This window comes from Diplotaxodon limnothrissa, linkage group LG16 (genome assembly GCF_057381915.1).
Source record: "Diplotaxodon limnothrissa isolate DT_005_m linkage group LG16, D_limnothrissa_male_GT1.1, whole genome shotgun sequence".
Lineage (NCBI taxonomy): Eukaryota > Metazoa > Chordata > Actinopteri > Cichliformes > Cichlidae > Diplotaxodon > Diplotaxodon limnothrissa.
The window spans coordinates 38,461,759-38,479,252 of record NC_140611.1 but is presented as its reverse complement, the minus strand read 5'-3'; the positions used below and the strand labels follow the sequence as shown (position 1 = coordinate 38,479,252).

General features: G+C 41.2%; 1 protein-coding gene across 1 annotated transcript in view; it reads left to right on the top strand.

The window, feature by feature from the left end:
* Nucleotides 1-17,494, top strand: part of LOC146616660 (partitioning defective 3 homolog B-like) — a 237,406-nt gene that overhangs the window by 60,331 nt on the left and 159,581 nt on the right. The window contains exons 4-5 of the mRNA XM_085374833.1: nt 1,649-1,743; nt 13,151-13,218. Coding sequence (XP_085230959.1) covers nt 1,649-1,743; nt 13,151-13,218 — 163 coding nt within the window. The remainder of the gene's footprint in view (nt 1-1,648; nt 1,744-13,150; nt 13,219-17,494) is intronic.

Genomic DNA, 17,494 nt, shown 5'->3' with positions numbered 1-17,494 from the left:
CTTCACGGTTTGAGCTGATAGGAACAGAACAGTAGCTCAATTAACCACTTTTTAGAACCAAGGTATGCAGAAGAGCATTTCTAAAAGTACAACATCTTAAACCAGGGGTGGGCAACTCCAGGTCTCGAGGGCCGGTGTCCCTGCAGGTTTTAGATGTGTCCTTGAACAAACACAGCTGATTTAAATGAATAAATTAGCTCCTCAACATGTCCTGAAGTTCTCCAGAGGCCTGGTAACGAACTAATCATGTGATTCAGGGGTGTTGACCCAAGGTGAGATCTTAAACCTGCAGGACACCAGCCCTCGAGGCCTGGAATTGCCCACCCCTGTCTTAAACCTTTAAGCAGATGGGCTACTGCATCAGAAGACCACACCGGGCGCCACACCTGCCAGCTACGAGCAGGAACTGAGGCTGCTATTCGCACGGCCTCACCAAAACTAGATTCTAGAAGATTTCAGAAACTGTTCTGGGTCTAATGAGACTCCATTTCTTAATATTTTGATGGTAAGGTCAGAATTTGGTGTAAATGACATCAAGCTGTTCAGGGTGGTGGTGTAACGGTGTGGGTCTGTGGCACTCTTTAGGACCCATAATGCTAATTAAGCGTCATTTAAATTCCACACATGTCCATCTCTTTATGATCACAGTGGACCTTACTGTCATGGCTGCTTCCAGAAGGATAACACACCATGCCACAAAGCTCAAATCATCTCTAGCTGGGCTCTGTCATGAGTTCACTGTACTCTAATGGTCTCCAGTCACCAGATCTCAATCCAATAGAGCACCTTAGGGATGCGGCGTAACGGCTGTTTCCCGCCACAGCTGCGTGATGCTGTCATATCAATATGGACCAAAATCTCTGAGGGTTTTCCAGCACCTTGTTGAATCCATACCATGAAGGAAGCATCCACCTGCTCCTAGCAGGGTGAACTTTTAAAGTTGTCCAGTGAGTGTCAATTTATGGCTATTTAAACAAACCTATTTGTAAATCTACAAAGTTGGACTTTACACACTAAACAATCCCAATCTAAAACCACAGACTTGTAAAATGTTTCTTATATTACAGTGTAGCTGCTGTAGCTGTACATTTAAAATTAACACATTAAATCTCAGGAAAACGTCCCAGCTGTGACCAGAACGTAACATTTATGTGTGTTTCCGTGTGCGTTTCTATTTTTCTGTGATAAACCTCTCGCCTGTCTGGCTCTGGAGCCAGGCGCTGTCTGTTATTTTGGACTGACCAGAGGAGCAGAGTCAATGTGGCTTCAGACCAACTGTTGTGTGGTTAGTTGGTGGTTAGATTCATGCTATGTGCTTTTTTCTGAACACAGCTTATGCAAAGATAGAAATGAGGGAAAAGTTGTTGATTTACGGGCTGCTGAACATCTTCAAACATTTTGAGTAATTAATTAGTGTGCACACTCAAGCTGCATAAACGAACATACATTTCTGCACTCGTGTATGTATAACCATGACTTTGGGCGGCAGATCTTCTCACTTTCAAACTCGTCTTGATTTTGCATCATGTTGCAGATAACACGTATATGTCTCTGTTAGTGTACGCTCATCAGCTTACAATTAATGTTTAAGTATCTGCGCATTAAGTCTGTGGCTGACTGGATGCTGTCCTCTGTATGCTTATTATAGACACACCCCTGCTGGTGCGAAGCAGCAGTGATTCTGCCCTCAGCCCCCAACCAGCAGAGTCTGAGCCCTCCTTCAAGGAAGACAACACTTTGATGGTAAGACCCTAAGGCCACTGGAGGAAAAAAAGAGAGAACAGCACACAGAAACACACTTAAAGACCTAAAACTAAAATATAAAAATACTGTAATACTTACATTTCAAGGATTTTTCTGGTATGTATTAAAACAATACGTATATGTTCATATATATATGCATAGGAGTAGGTCTTGGCTGGTCTACCTGTGAATCAGCAGAATGGCCCTGAGCCACACCTGTGGTGTACGAGGCTAAACGATCAGTGCTTGGTCGGTGCAATAATGCTCTCCAAAGTTTTCCTCAAGCTTCAGCAGTTCAAGTTAAGTGTGGTTAGTCCAGATGTTCCTCTATTATGGAAATACACATAATGGCTGAGTATACATTTACTGTTGTTAGCTGGATATTTACGGTCTTCTTCTTCCTAATTCCTCAACAGCTCGAAAAGAACTGTGATATATTGTGTTAAATAGGCACCGGCTAACTCCTGTATGACACCGCGTACCACGGCATATTTATTAAAGTCGAACTGATTGGTATCATTAGGTTTTTCCAAAGTTATACTATCTTTTTAAAATGTGTTTGAATAGCTTTTGTAAGTTATTGATTTACTCTGTCTCATCATGGGCACTGTGAGCTTCCTTCTAATGCTGTTTTAAAAGGGAGAAACGATGAGATATTTATGCCCTTGTGGCTTTTGTTGTAGCAGCAGTCCAGGGACAAATGCTAATTTTACCCCACTGCTCATAAAGCTCATAAAGAGTATAGCATTCAACGTTTATACGAGCATGCAAACGTCTAATGTTGATGCTGCTGGGGATAAGGAAAGGATAAGGAAAATTCATAATTTCTTTTCTAGTTGGAAGCATAAATGAAAGTAGTGGGAATACTTTACAGCTGGCCTGGTCTGCTGTTATTATTATGAATGTCTGGCCTTTTAATGTATGTAGGAAAGCATTATATACACTGTGCATATACACAATGATGTGAATGTAAATGCAACATCATTGCACGCACAATCCTGTCATTTAAAGTGTTTTGTTTGATGTGCGCTGCTCGTGTTTGTCATGTTTAACACACGGTTACACGTTTATAACGGCAAGCTCAGGTGTCCTGTGGGTGAATCAGTGTTGTGTGTGTGTGTGTGTGTGTGTGTGTGTGTGTGTGTGTGTGTGTGTGAGGCACATGTGATTAAGGTTTGGGCTGAATGGAGCGTTTAGTGTCATCATGTCTTTTCTCTGCAGACACACTTTGTCACTTCAGGCTCCGTTAACAAAGATGGATGAATACAGTTTTTCTTCCCTCTCTTTTCATTTTTTGTCTCTCTCTCTTCAAAGGTCATAGGGCAAACTCTTTTTCTTTTTCTTTTTTTATCCTTTCCTCTCATGTTCCCGGTATTTTCCACCTTCTACACACTTTTTTTTTTTTTTTAAACATTTTTAACATTTTGACCCAGTTTGTGTCAGAATGACTAATTTGGAGTCACAGTTAACCCAAAGTAAACACAAAAGGAGCTGCTGTAGGAATACTAACCGTTTGTTGTCTGTCATGTTTGGGTTCTTCTCTGAAGCTGTTTGCACTTTTTAGTCTCGTGATCTTCTTAAAAACAGTCAGTCTGTCCATGCTGCATTTCTTCAGTTTCCTTTCTTTGTCCTATCTGAATACTCAGACCCAAAAATATAGGATGCACAAGTGCAGCGATGACCTGATACATCTGCTTACATGTAGCGCGATAAACCCAACATCCATCTAATGGAGAACAGCTAATTTCACTAGCTTGAATTCAAATTGAACGTTGATCGAGCTCTGCCATCTTTAATCTATAACCTTCATTATCATGTTACACTGTTTATTCCAAGAGCATTGGGTAGATTATTTAAAACATATATTACACATTACTTACTCGTTTTAAAACCTAAAGAATTACTGTACTTTGTCTGCAACTCCCCATTTACTTTCTAAGTTGTGCCTTAGCGTTGCAGCCAACAACCAGTCAAACAGGCTTCGCTTTTGCAGACACGTCAGCGTCTATCAAGCACATGATCAGGACTGCAGCAGTCTGTTGGCAACCAAGGCAATCACGAGGAGGCTTTTGGTGCAGCAGCAGCAGAAACCTCTATGCCACCATCTTAACACTGACGACTGCCAGCAGCCTTCAGCTAAACAATTCAGGAATACATATTTTTCCAGGTGAGCAGTGGTTACCAGTGGAGTCACTCACCGGTCTGTGTAAACGAAGCTTTTGGCTACAACCACATGTACACAGGTATTTTTGTAAACTGAGATTTTCCATTTTTTTTTTTGTGATCAACATTTTATTGATTTAAAACGGGGGGGGTACAGACATATACAGCACAACTGTAAACTGCAGTAGCAAAGCAAACATTAGCAAACAAGGCATAGGGACAGCAAAGAAAAGACACAAAAACACAAAGTTAAAACCAATTATTGCCTCTTCCAGGAGATAACTCTGGATGAGAAGATTTTCCAAGCGTCAACAGTCGTGGGTCGAGCTTTATTTAATTTTGCTGTGGTATGTTCAAAACCAATAACACGGATAAGACATCGTCTCCAGAATGATTCCATACAAATGTCAGGACAGAACCATTGCTTTGTAATAGTCTTCTTTGCGGATGTAAATCCAGCGAACAACATTTTGCATTGCATTTGTTTTAAGGAGATTTCAGAGGTATCGTTAAGGAGACAAAGACCAGGATTGGGAACATAAAAAACTTCCAGTACCTCAGATAACACAGAGTTCACAAAGACCCAAAAATCGGATACCACAGGACAGTCCCAAAACATGTGCAAAAACGTGCCAGGTGATGAATCATTGCAGATGTGACAGTAATACGTAGCCTGTAGTTTCATCTGGAACCTCCTATAGGGCGTAATGTATGTTCTGTGTATGGTTTTGAAATGAATTAATTGATGCGCCAGGTTCTTAGAAGTCAAACTCAGATTAGACCACACTGTATCCCAGTCTATATTAACCTGTAGTTCTCCCAGTTCCCTGACCCAAATAGATTCAATGGGCAGGGACTTCATACCATGTTCAGCTAATTTGTTGTAGATTTTGGAAACAGAGGGTCTGCCAGATTTAGGCAGGATCCAGTCCAACATGGGATGAGAGGGAAGAGGAGAGTCCCAGGGGACACCGTATGCTTTTAAAGCTGATCTGAGCTGCAGATATACAAAGTAAGAAGATGCAGGAAGAGAAAAACGTGTCCTTAAGTCCTGAAATGAGCAAAGGCCTTGGGCGTTGAATAGATCATCAAAAAGGTTTATCCCGAGTGAGAACCAAGAGGGTTGAACAAATGGTCGGCTGCCACATAGTAACTTTAAATTATGCCAGAGTGGTGAGCTTTTACAAAATTTAACTGGAGCACCCAGCCGCCGTTCTATCTTCCTCCATACCTGTATAGAGTTGGCAATAATAGGTCCAAATTCGTTGTTGTTGTAGAGCGTATTGGCGGGAACATTAGCAAACAGAAGATCTTGTAGTCTATGCGGTGCTGCCTTGGCGGATTCGATCATTTTCCACGCAGTAGTAGTCTCTGGGTTGACCCACGTACCGATTTTCCATTTTTGTTTAAAAAAAAAAAAAAAAAAAGAACCATGTCCACAACGCAAAAAACAAAGTCAAACACTGTCAAGGACATGCCGAAGCAGCAGGTGGCGATATAATTGTAACCGTGTAGAAATGTTGGCCAATGAGAGGTCTGGAAGCCTGGGAGGGAAAGAGAACAAACTGCAGAAGATTAACAGCAAATAGTATTTTGTCTACATCTGCCATTGTAGAAATTCATCTCATGGAAACAATAACATGGCGCACATGACTAAATCTCTGTTTTCCTCGTCCACACGCAGTTTTCAAAAATCTCCACGCTGGCAGGAGTTTTTAAAAATCTCCGTTGTCAGTGAACGAAAACACATAGAAAAATCACTGTTTTCAAAAATACGCGTTTAGGTGTGGACGTAGCCTTAGTGATCGTTTTCACAGCGGCTGGCAGCAACCTCAGTGTGTGACTGAGGCCAATTTTGTCCTTGTAAAGTGGACACGCATACTTCTTTATACGCGACAGTCTTTGTCGTTTCACATAACAAATTACAACAAGTACCACACAACTCCACTGCTCAAATGTTGTGGGCCGCTCTGCAAAAGCACAAGTTAAAGATATATTTCTTTTCTATACACATGTATCCAGATAATTAAATTAATCAAGTAAAACAAGTTATTTAATGCTCTCATTTGTTAGCCTTAATGTCATTACAAATTTTTGAACCACTGAACAGCATGTCTTTATCCTGTCTTCCTTCTCTCACCCCAACCAATCACAGCAGATGGCCCCGCCCCTCCCTGAGCCTGGTTCTGCCGGAGGTTTCTTCCTGTTAAAAGGGAGTTTTTCCTTCCCACTGTCACCAAAGTGCTCGCTCATAGGGGGTCATATGATTGTTGGGTTTTTCTCTGTATGTATTATTGCAGGGTCTACCTTACAATAGAAAGCACCTCGAGGCGGCTGTTGTTGTGATTTGATGCTGTGTAAATAAAACTGAATTGAACTGAAGTGTTAAAATTCTTCATTATAAAAAAGTTTAATATATTTTCTAATGCTTTATCCCATCATTGATAATTAAATACACCTGTTCATTAATAATTGACACGCATTAACAGAATATTATAATAAATAAAATCATTATTGTGTGCTTGTTGTGTAGACATGCAGTCCTGACATGTTGTTGTGGCTTTATTTACTCAGAAAGTCCCTCCAGTCCGCTGGTTAAAGGAAGCCCGTGCTTGATTAGACTCCTGAGTAGTGATCCTTGAGCCCTTGAGATTCCTGACTGGACAAACACCCTTTCTTAATCACGCTGTTTTCCCCACAGACCTCTCTGTTTGCAGGGTTTAGTGCTTTAGGGGACTGTGGTTGGTCCTCAGAGGTGGTCAGTCTCCATGCTCGTTGTTGCTGAGGATGACCTAACATGTTTGTGACTGTGCCACATGCATTTGTCCTGCAGAGTTCAACGGCACCTGGTTGCACCTGTTGTCTCATGTCTTGTTGGTAGTTGTTGAGTTTTGTTACACTGACTTCACACAAGTGAGATGAGAAATAGACCAGTAACCCACAGCTTGGCACTCATAGTAAACTCCATAATAAATATTACGCACCTTATTGCTAATAACATTGATCTTTCCTGGAGAAATAAGGTAAGGAGTTTAGGGCCACAGATTGTGTTATTCTAAACTCAATTTCCACTCCGTACAACTAAGCTGCTGTCACTCGTGCAGCTACTGATATGAAATATTACAGGATGTCAGTAATGCAGCAGGCATTGAGGTGCTTATATATTGGTTGACCACATCAGCTCCTCAGGCTTCCCTTATTTCACACATAAAATCTCAGAACTGTAGTTTTCAACTTATATTACTCCTATTACTGTGAATTAATGTTCATCGTCTTTAATAACTACATTGTGTTATGTTAAAAGAGTCCTACCCGGACCAAAATCATACCCGGATCATACTGATCCACATATACGTACACTCATCATGGGCGTGAATGTCATGGTAATTTTCTGCTTTTAATGTTGTCTTTGAGCTGTTCTTTTTACAGGGTTGGATAATTGTACAGCAGAGATTTTAAAACACAAGAATAGATGTAGTCCATGTGTCAGCGGGTCAGGAGGACCAACACATATCTGTCTGTGTGTTTGCAAATATAAACCGTTACATCAGATTTAAGTCCAACCGTTCCACCGTACCACAGCTGTAAAAAGAAATCTCTCTTTCTGCACGTTTTTCCTTCACATCTTTGTGTTTTTTAAGCCGTCGGTGCCACGCGGGTTTCCTCCATCTACCTGCTGTGCTGCAGTAACTACCATGTAAGTGCTGGAGTGCTAAATGGCCCTGTGCTGAGTGTTTTCTGAAGAAATTCTCTTTCTGTTTGTCTCTTCCTCGTACGTTATTTTCTCAGTCGCTGTCAGTCTTTTTTCGTCTCTTTCAGCGTCCCTCACTCTTTGATTCATTCGCTCGTACTCACACGTACGCGCACACGCTCAGTCACTGGCTCATCTGTCTCTTCTCAAGCAGCACGGTTCAGATAGAGGTAATGGCTCTGGGTAATTGTTCAAATTGTCACTTGGCCTTTTGGTGAGAGCGATGAGGGGAAGAAAGTACTCTTCTTGGAGTAATTCTCTGTCTTTCTCCTGTCTCTGTCTTTGCTCCTTCTCTTGGTCCCCTCTCTTATTTAATTTTGACCTGGAAAGATTTACTGGTGCAGCTCTTTCTTTCTAAATGCCAGACTCAAACGAGTACAGTACACCAAAAAAACCCACTCTTTTCCCTTTCTTACTGTCTGTCATGCTTACAGCACACAGACACACACAGGCAGGGATACGTGTTGGTAAAAATGTGTTGCTCGGGCTGGGGGTGCTTATTATTGTCTAGAATACCACAGGGACACTGCAGCACTTATTTTTAATGCTACACCTGTGTGTGTGCATGTCTGCATGTCTCATCATGTCTTTTGTGCCACCTTTCATGCATGTTTTGGTATATACACATCTATAACTGTGTTATTAACAGTGTTTGGACAGAAACTGAAAAACGTGTTTTTCAAAAGCATCATTCTAAAAACTGATGTGAAAAACATACAAAACATGAAAAAAGGGGAACAAAATGATGAAAAGTTGTACAAGTGGAGGAAAAACCCCAAACAAAGAAAAATAACACCTGGTGGAGTGAATCACAGCTAATGGGGTTAATGAGAAACATGAGTGGGTGTAAAAAGGGCGTTCCAGAGAGAGAAAGTCTTTCAGATGTGAAGCTGGGGAGGAGTTTACCAGACTGTGTGGATGCATAGTTTCAAAAATGTGCTAATAATAAACAATAATATGAAGATTTTATCATGAATTTCCATATTTGTAAAGGAATCATTACTTCCTAATGATATAACATAAACCTAAGCTCCATAAGCTGCCATCCAGACAGAAGAGATGCTGTTTACTCCAGTCAGACAATCCCGCCCAGTTGGAGCATTATGAAAGTAACTGGTGAGCAGCTGAAATCGTTAAAGAATAGCAAAATATTTGGCTTTCAAATAAAGCTTACAAAGTAACCAGAGCTGAGAAATGATGCCAGTGTTGGAATAGCAGCACAAACTGCAGCTGCAGTGCCTCTAAGTGAAGGCTGCTGAAGGCTGGCTGCAACACAAGCCCATCTCCAAAGACTCCGTCTTAACATGAGCAACTTCACAGCTTTGAAAAGGACGTTTCCAACCTGATGGAAAATAATAGTTTAAGATAAGATAAGATAAGATAGAACTTTATTAATCCCTCGGGTGGGTTCCTCTGGGAAATTCGACTTCCAAAAAAAGCACAGCAACGACCAAAGTTACAGTTACAGAACTGTTATATATATATATACACACACACACACACACACACACACACACACACACACACACACATATATATATATATATATATATATATATATATATATATATATATATATATATATATATATATATATATATATATAAATACAGAGACAAATATAAATAAAATATACAAAGGGGATAAATAGAATAAATAGGAATAAAAAATAAAAATACAAGTGAATTGCACATTTCAAGTATTGAGTCTATTGCACTGTTGACTATTTACAAAAAGTATTGCACAAGGTATTGTACAGTGAGGTGAAGAGGCACTACAGCTTAGTTGTTCCCTCCTTTGTCCTCCTGTTTCCCCTCCCTCTCCCCTCCAGAGAGGAGTTAAACAGTTTGATGGCGTGTGGGACAAAGGAGTTTTTAAGTCTGTTAGTTCTTGTCTTGGGGAGAAGCAACCTGTCACTGAACAGACTCTTCTGGTTGTTTATGGCCGTGTGCAGAGGATGCCCAGCATTGTCCATAATGTCCATCAGTTTCTTTAATGTCCTTTTCTCTGCCACTGTCCTCATCCACCTGGATGCTGTGGTTAGGGGCGTGGTCCGTATGCATTGACATGTCCCTGACGCTGACCACTGTGTGCTAGGCCTGCATTTTGTTTGAAGACCACCAGGTGGCGATAACAAAAACCCCTTCTAGTCCTGTAGAAGTCTTTGGGAAGTCTTGGCTTCTGTCTTGGACTCTGTAAACACTTTGCTGCTGAGTTTATGGGTTCATTCACTTTTTCCGGTCATATTGAATATTCTCCATATTATCCATGATGTGCTTGTTGGCTAACGTGTTGCCTATCACAAGTCATCAGCCAATGAGCGAGAGGTCTGACAGTCAGACCCGAGCCTCCTTGTCACGTGTGGTTTTGGGAAACCGAGATGGGAATGGTAATGATGCTAACGGTAAAAACCAAATAATGATGTCACTGTAGCTAGTCTGTGGTTCAAACCAGTCGGTGTCTGTGCTTTTATCATCAGTTGGCCTGTTCAAAGAAGAAATGCTGCAGCGCAGTGGTGAACACGCCTCTCTCCTAAACCTTTTCCTGAGATGTAGCGGTACATGTCCACTTATCCGGGAAAGGAAATTCCAGACAGCTGATTCAGTTTATCTAGCCTCAGTGTTTTCATTGGGAGAAACCTGTATTACTCATCCGTGGACGTCTTTGTCTCCGCTGACTGCACGCCCACACAGTCCACATGGTGAACAGGGAGGAATGCTGGTTTGAGCGAGGAGTCAACCGAACCGAGGAGGGGGTCTAAGAGTAAATCTATACTATCTCACAATGCTGTGATTGCAGTCACCCCCAGGTCTCTGTGAATAGTAATCATAGCCATTAGTGGTTATGGCAGTTTGTGTGTCAATGCCTGTTACACGGCCGGGAAAACCTGCAGTCAGCTGAGACTGAAGAGCTCACCTGGATGATGAAAGGTTCCTCCTGCTGAAGTCGTTGCCTCCAGATGAACTGAATCAGTGTTGGGTTTTTTTGAAGTACTGAATTAATGATTCTGTTTTGAGCTGAACTTGGTTTCATTAATTGCACTAAATGATTCTGACGTGCACTAAAAACTACATTAACACCCAAAAACACACTTCACTCAGCACGTGTGTGCTGTAGTGTGTTTCATGCTTCATTGATTCCTTTACCTGCTGCAGTTTAAAAATTTCAGCAGAGAAAAAAACATTAAAAAATAGTTTAACTTAAAAAAAAAACAAATTAATGAGAAAAAATATTAAATGTTATATCTCAGTGCTTTTGTTTCCTTTGCTGTTCAGAATTAAAACAACTCCATATTTATTCCTGCACATTACCAAAGGGAAGATGGATGGCGTTGGCTTTGTCAGGTTCATACAGATGAAGACACGTAAAGTGCACACGCAGACACAGAATGCATTAATACTAATTTATCATACCGGCTGTGGTAGCATTTTCAGGGAACACTTAGCCTGATTGGTCATTCAATAATTAGTAATATCACTAATAGTTTGCTCTTTTTATCCGCTTTTAGCAATTATTAGATTGGACCATGAACGCTAAACGCTTGCAGGCCATTTGTTAAAAGCATAGTTATTCAAGGATTATCCATCAGTGATTCAAAATGGAAAATCTGCTTCTTTATTCTACACGTTTTGCAGAACCATTAATGCTCCAAGTATTGATTAAGCTGTCCAATTCTGACAGACTAATATATTCATTTTTCCCTGCAGTAGGCCTCAACATATTTCAAATAAATCTTTGTCATTGAATAAATATATCTTTCATTTCTTATCAAGCTTTAGATCTTTCAATCATTATTTTTAATAAACTTTTACTTTGCGTCCAATTAAACTGTCCGTCTTTGTGGGAATGTCTCACATTTTCTTATAATTATTAATTCCTCTGTGGGCTGTGATTTACTGACACTGCTGAATTTGCAGCTTTGTTAATACTTCTAACCTCTAAAAACTAAATGAACTTTTATTGTTAATGTTTCAAAAAAACCTGATTATCATCATGAAAGTGAGCTAATTCCTTCAAATAAGAGCAGCGACTCCAGTTTCCAAACTGCAAGAGGTTCAGTGTCTGTAAGTAGAAGAAGTGTTCAGAGGAACGCGCTGGTGTCAGTGTGAATAATGAGAAACATTTATTCGTTCAGATTCATTTACTTGTTTTAAATTAGCCTCTGATAAGTAACATACATTGGTGGCCTTTTGTAATTAATATGTTGCTCTTCCAAAGAGACACAGAGTGAGAGAGGCTGTTACTACACACATTTATTAAATGAGACATACAATTAAGCACCAGAGGCTTTGCAGTTAATATACGAGTGACTGTTATGACAGGAGGTTACTATAATTAATGTTACCTGTCATCCTGTTTCTAATTAAGCTCACGTGACGGCATCGACAGCCAGGCCAGACTAATTGATTTGTGAGCCGCCAAACCGCAAACATATGTTTGCTATCTGTCATTCTGCGGCGAACGTGACCTTGCCTTCCTCGTCTTGTCGCGTCACCCGTCGTCTCTGACTTTACGTGTATTTCGTGACTCGCCCCGACTTTCCTCTTCCTTGCTCTTCCTCTCCCTGGTCTCATTTGTCTTCCTCTCAGCCTCTCTTCGTTCCATCTATTCCTCTCTCTGTCTCTGACAGGTGGAGTAGGTCATGTGGCAGTATTGGGGGGACTGAGGTCAGAGGTTAAAGGTCATATGAGTCCATTAGTGTCTACCACTAACGGAGAGACTTATTGACCTGCGTGTGTTTGTCTCCATATGCTCAGACAAGCATGCTCTCCAAGGTCTGATGTCCCCCTGTGATATTCACCAATATTCATATGTGAGTTTGGGTCATTCTTACAAATAATAATAAACATTTCATATAAAAATAAATCTTCAGTTCTTTGCAAGTGTAGTTTGAGTAGTTTTAGAAGTCTAAATTCTAAAAACATATTAAAATAATGAACGAAAAGTCTGTCACTAAAGACTGACTGATAATATATCCAAATGTCCAAAAGTATTACGCTTCACAAAAAATGGGATTTTGTGGATTATGAATTATGAAGTTTAAACATCTACTCTGAGGAGAAATCGACCAGTTACATTGTTTAGTTGATCCTGTTCCTGCGAGAGCTCCTTTCCACCAGCACTGACCGAAGCCCAGCCAGGTCTGCCGAGGTGCGTTTCCCAGTCTGATGATGAGACAGCTTTACAGGCAGAAGCAGTCGGGTCAGTCCTGTTGGCTGACAGACCTGTGGCTTTATGCAAACTTTACACTATGGTATAATAAATGTGATTCACACTTGCGTTTACCTTCTTCTAACAGGATCGGCTTCATATATGAATTGTTATTTGTTCACTTCACTCATTTCTTTATTCTAAACTCTGAATTTTAGACAGTTTAAATCAAAATACATAAACTTCCTTGGCTTAGTCACTCATTACACTTTTATTTAAACCGTAATTACTTAATTTGTCCACATGTCTACAGTATACATGCTCTGTGTCTGTTCTCTGCAGGCAGCTGGTCCCACTGTGGAGAGGCCAGCAGGGGTGGAGCGGCCAGCCAAACACCCCTTCAGTGGAAGGTCAGTGTGTATTTGTGTGTGTGTGACTGACTTCTGAACTAATTGCTCACCTTGATAAACATGTAAAATATATTTTAAAGAAGTGTGGTCATGAAGCTGGTTGGAGCAGAGATGGAATAATGACTCGCAGAGAGCAGCAAAGATGGTGGTGGAGCGACTGGAGGCTGCTGTTGTTTTGATTTGGTGCTTTGTAAATAAAGTTGAATTGAACTGAAAAAAGAAGAAAAAGCCTGTTAATGCCCAGGTGTGTCTCTGGATGGCTGCTGGGTGCTGAGGCTGCGGTTGAGGATAGTTCTTGTTTGTGTGCATGTTTGTCTACATTTGTGTTTACTTCTGTTTATGTGTGTACTTCTGCCCTACTTTCCCTTCATTAAAGCTGTATTCTAATCCAGATCAAGGCCTTCGCAGATGCAGTGCAAAAAGCTCCATCATTAGCTCACTACAAAATATTGCCAAAACAGGGTCAGGGTCACAAACAGAAACGCAGAAACACACTCAGTGAACGCACACGGCCACGCAGAGACCGCCACACTCACATGGGCTGAAAATAAACAGCTACAAACATGCTTGCATCTTCTTTCTTTTTTTTACTTTCACAGGCAGACACACATGCAAACACTAATGAGTGCAGTAATTAAGTGTTCAGGGTGTGCAGTGCCTTGTGCCTCCTTTGGGCCTTTAGGCATGTGTGCACATGTGCTTGTTTTGGTAGTGAGGAGGGCAGGCTGCCACATTATAACACAGGGAGAAACAGTCCACAGCATACGCAGTAATCTGTAAAGTACTGCAAATCTGTGCAGGAGTGCTGACGGTGAGGCTTTAGCCAGGTGTGTTTCTGTGGTCAAGCCCTGCATTAAGCTCCTCCCTCTACAGAAGCCTGTACTGTGAGATGGTTTACATTTACACCGGAGCAGATTAGCACGATACCGTACCCTGCACTCTTGGCTTGCTCTGGGGCAGGTTACCTTACACCCATCAGTCGAGAGTGACCAATCGATTTTCTGGAAGACGGTGTCAGATTCCCAGAAAACTTTTAGGGAGCTTGTGAAGGTTCATCTGTCCCTGACGAACACCAGTAAGAAATGCAGATTCTAAGCTGCAGCTTTCTACATTGTTTTCTCTCTTTTGGCTGAATACAATTTAAAAGCAATTTCATTGTTCCATAAGCTTTAACACAGAAATATCCTGAGAACAGGCTACCTGAGCCTCGTCCTCGTTGACCTTATATCAAATTTGCAAGTAAGCCTCCTTCCCAGTTTGAATTATGTTGTATATTTGCGCTCAGGCTGTTCTACACCACTGGGATTGCAGCTAAGAGAATATGGCAGTGAGTGTCTTTATGAAAAACTGGAGCCACCGCTCATTTATTCATATTTCAGTAGGAAAATGGGAAATGGATGCTGCAATTTATTGAAACGTGCAAACATAAATAGTTTAAGGATTGTAAGAAAAACCAGAGTTGGTACAATTCTAACAAAGTTGTAAGTCGGTAAATGGTGTGAAGCCTCTGAGGCAACCTGTCGTCTGATTTTACTGCTTCAATAATGTTGAGCTCCGAGCTCTGGGAGGCCCGATCCGTGATAACGTGTTTCTGTCCAGGAATGCTTTTACTGCATGTTTCAGCATGTTTGGGATCGTGCTGAAAAGTAACGTCATTGCCACCCTTTGGTGCCATTTTAGCCGCTTAGTCAAAGGAAAAGTTCTAAAATGAAAAGATTCACGACAAAAATGAAGATTCTGTGTGGAACTGTAGCACCAGCCTGTTTCTCTGTTAAAGTTCCTGTTTCATAACAATGTCGTCCTCTGATTAAAATCTAACAGGTAAACAACTTTATCTAGTTTTCTAACTTCCTGTGAATTGGCAGCTGAGGCTGAGAGATGAAGGACGTTTAAAGAAAGCCCAACATTGTTGTGGTTGATGATTCATCCCTCGAATACTGATAGTGATACTTACATTTTGCCACAGCTCGCTGTTTCTTCACGTATTTTTTGTGTGATTTATTTAGTGACGATCACAGATACGAGAAATTCAGAGCTTTCTGTCGCAGCGCAGACTTCTTGTGGGCTGACGAGGCGTTCACTGCCACAACTATTCCAGAACAATCCTGCATGGCGTTGTTGAAAAGATTGCTTTGCCTAACAAAGTCCCACAGTAACTGCCTGATAATCGTGCCGTTACCTGAAAGAACTGTTTCACTCTCCTCGGCTTGTCCATTAGTTGCCGTGGCACAAATGAAAACGAGTAACTGTACGCTTCGTTTCCTCGTTCTCTCGATTCGATCCGAACGTCTCAGACGGATTCAAACGCGTCTTTCTGTTAACGCTCGTGAAAGTGCCCACACACCCAAACAGACTGACTAATATAAAAACCAAGACAGTGAATGAGTCAGCGGCTGTTACAAAGCGATCCGTGTGCAGCGCTGACCTCCGCTAATGTAAAGTTTATTACCGAGTGCAGTTAACACTCAGTTAGGACAACATGTAGTTAACCTGTAAAGGAGAATTATGAATGTGTTGTAAGAATAATGTGCCACCTTAGCCTCTGCTTTTAAGGCTGTGCACACGCAGGAATTAGATCACACACACGTAGACGACACGGAAGCAGCCTCCGTGACAGATGTGGGCAGTACCTGCTCTTTTTTCCCGGCCTTTCTATGGCGTCCTCATTAAATCATGACTTACTATAACGCACAACTTTGCCTCCTGAATTAATGGACGGGCAAACTAAATGGGAACAACCTGAGTCTGATTACCTCTTGTGACACTTTGCCGTTCAGCGCAGTAAATATAACAGCTAATATTTAAGACACCCGCTGAGATTTGTTTTATTTTCTCTGTAACGTTTTTTTCTCACACCAACCATCTCATCTGTGAGTAATGTAGACGTGATGTAATGGTTTCCGTGGTCGCTGGGGAAACGATCCTTGAAATTGCAAAAAAGTCCAAAATGAGAGGAGCGCAGCCATAAATACTGGAGCAGAGAGGCATACGTTAGAGGAACACGTGCGTCCCTGTGACAGAGTATGAGTTTTGTGCGCCGTGTGTGTTTTTGTGCGTGTTGTCGTCCTCCCGGAGTGTGTTTGCGTGCGAGCATTCGTGCACCTTTAAATGTGAAGCTACACCTATAAATACGGTTATGGCTCATCATAATTTTTACCGCGCTGCGTGCACACCAGAAAACTCATTACGTTTGAATCAAAATGTCCTTTTTATACAGGGAAACAGATTTACTGTAAATTGGTTTATTGAAATAGCATTTCAGCTATATTATGTTTCTTTGTGAATAAGGCAGGCAGAGTATCGGAGGTGTTTTAGAAGCTATACGAGCTGAAGAGGTAAGTAGGCTTCACCGAGTGCAGAAAACTAACTGGAAGTAAGAGGTTTAGCCTTGCTTTACCAGCGTATGAATATGTATTTGGGGACCGAACACTTCCATTCGTTGCCAGTGAATTTTACTCTGCTGGTGTTTTGATACTAATCTGCTTATTTAGTCTCTGCCTGCAGTTCAGGGGAGAAAAGTTTGAACCGAGATTGCGGCGTTGATTATTCTTATTACCGAGGGTCCTTTTATGACGCGCTGTTGTGACCTTCTTAGTCATAAGGAAAATGGAAATGATGCAGGGATAAAGAACTGGATATAAAGCCATCGTGTCTACATTTAAGTATCAGTTATATCATATTTCTTTTAGGATATTGGGATTCCTGACTGTAAGAAACCTGTTATGTTGTGAACTGAGAAAAGAAGGACAAGCTTCATATAACTGGGGGTTAAATTACACCCTCACCCTGTCACCCAGGTGTCATGTAGGCTGCAGGGAGTTACTTTGTAATGTTGGCTGTAAAATTACAAAATCTTTCTCATCCTTTAGGAACTATTTCAGTTTTCTTTGTAGCCCAAAATGGTCGAGGAGTTAATGTGAAGCGCACACGGGAACATCTTTGTCTGTGTTCATAGTACGCTATGAATGCTTTATGCTGCCATACACCAAATATCCTGGTACACTGCTTATAAAGCTTATCTACTGCAAAAGCATTCAAATTACATAAAATAGTGCCGACTGATGATTTCAGTACAACTTAAGAGTTACCGGTTCTGTCAGTAGTTAGCGAACACAAAGTAATGTATTTGAAAGCATTCCTGAATCATCCAGCTAAGAAAAACTGAGGAAAACACTTGGAGTGATGAAAGTAACGTCCAGATGAACAGACGTAGCTTTCTGGGATAAACTAATGTACGACTTATTAGCTGTAAGTGGTGTCGTCATCCTCTGTACTC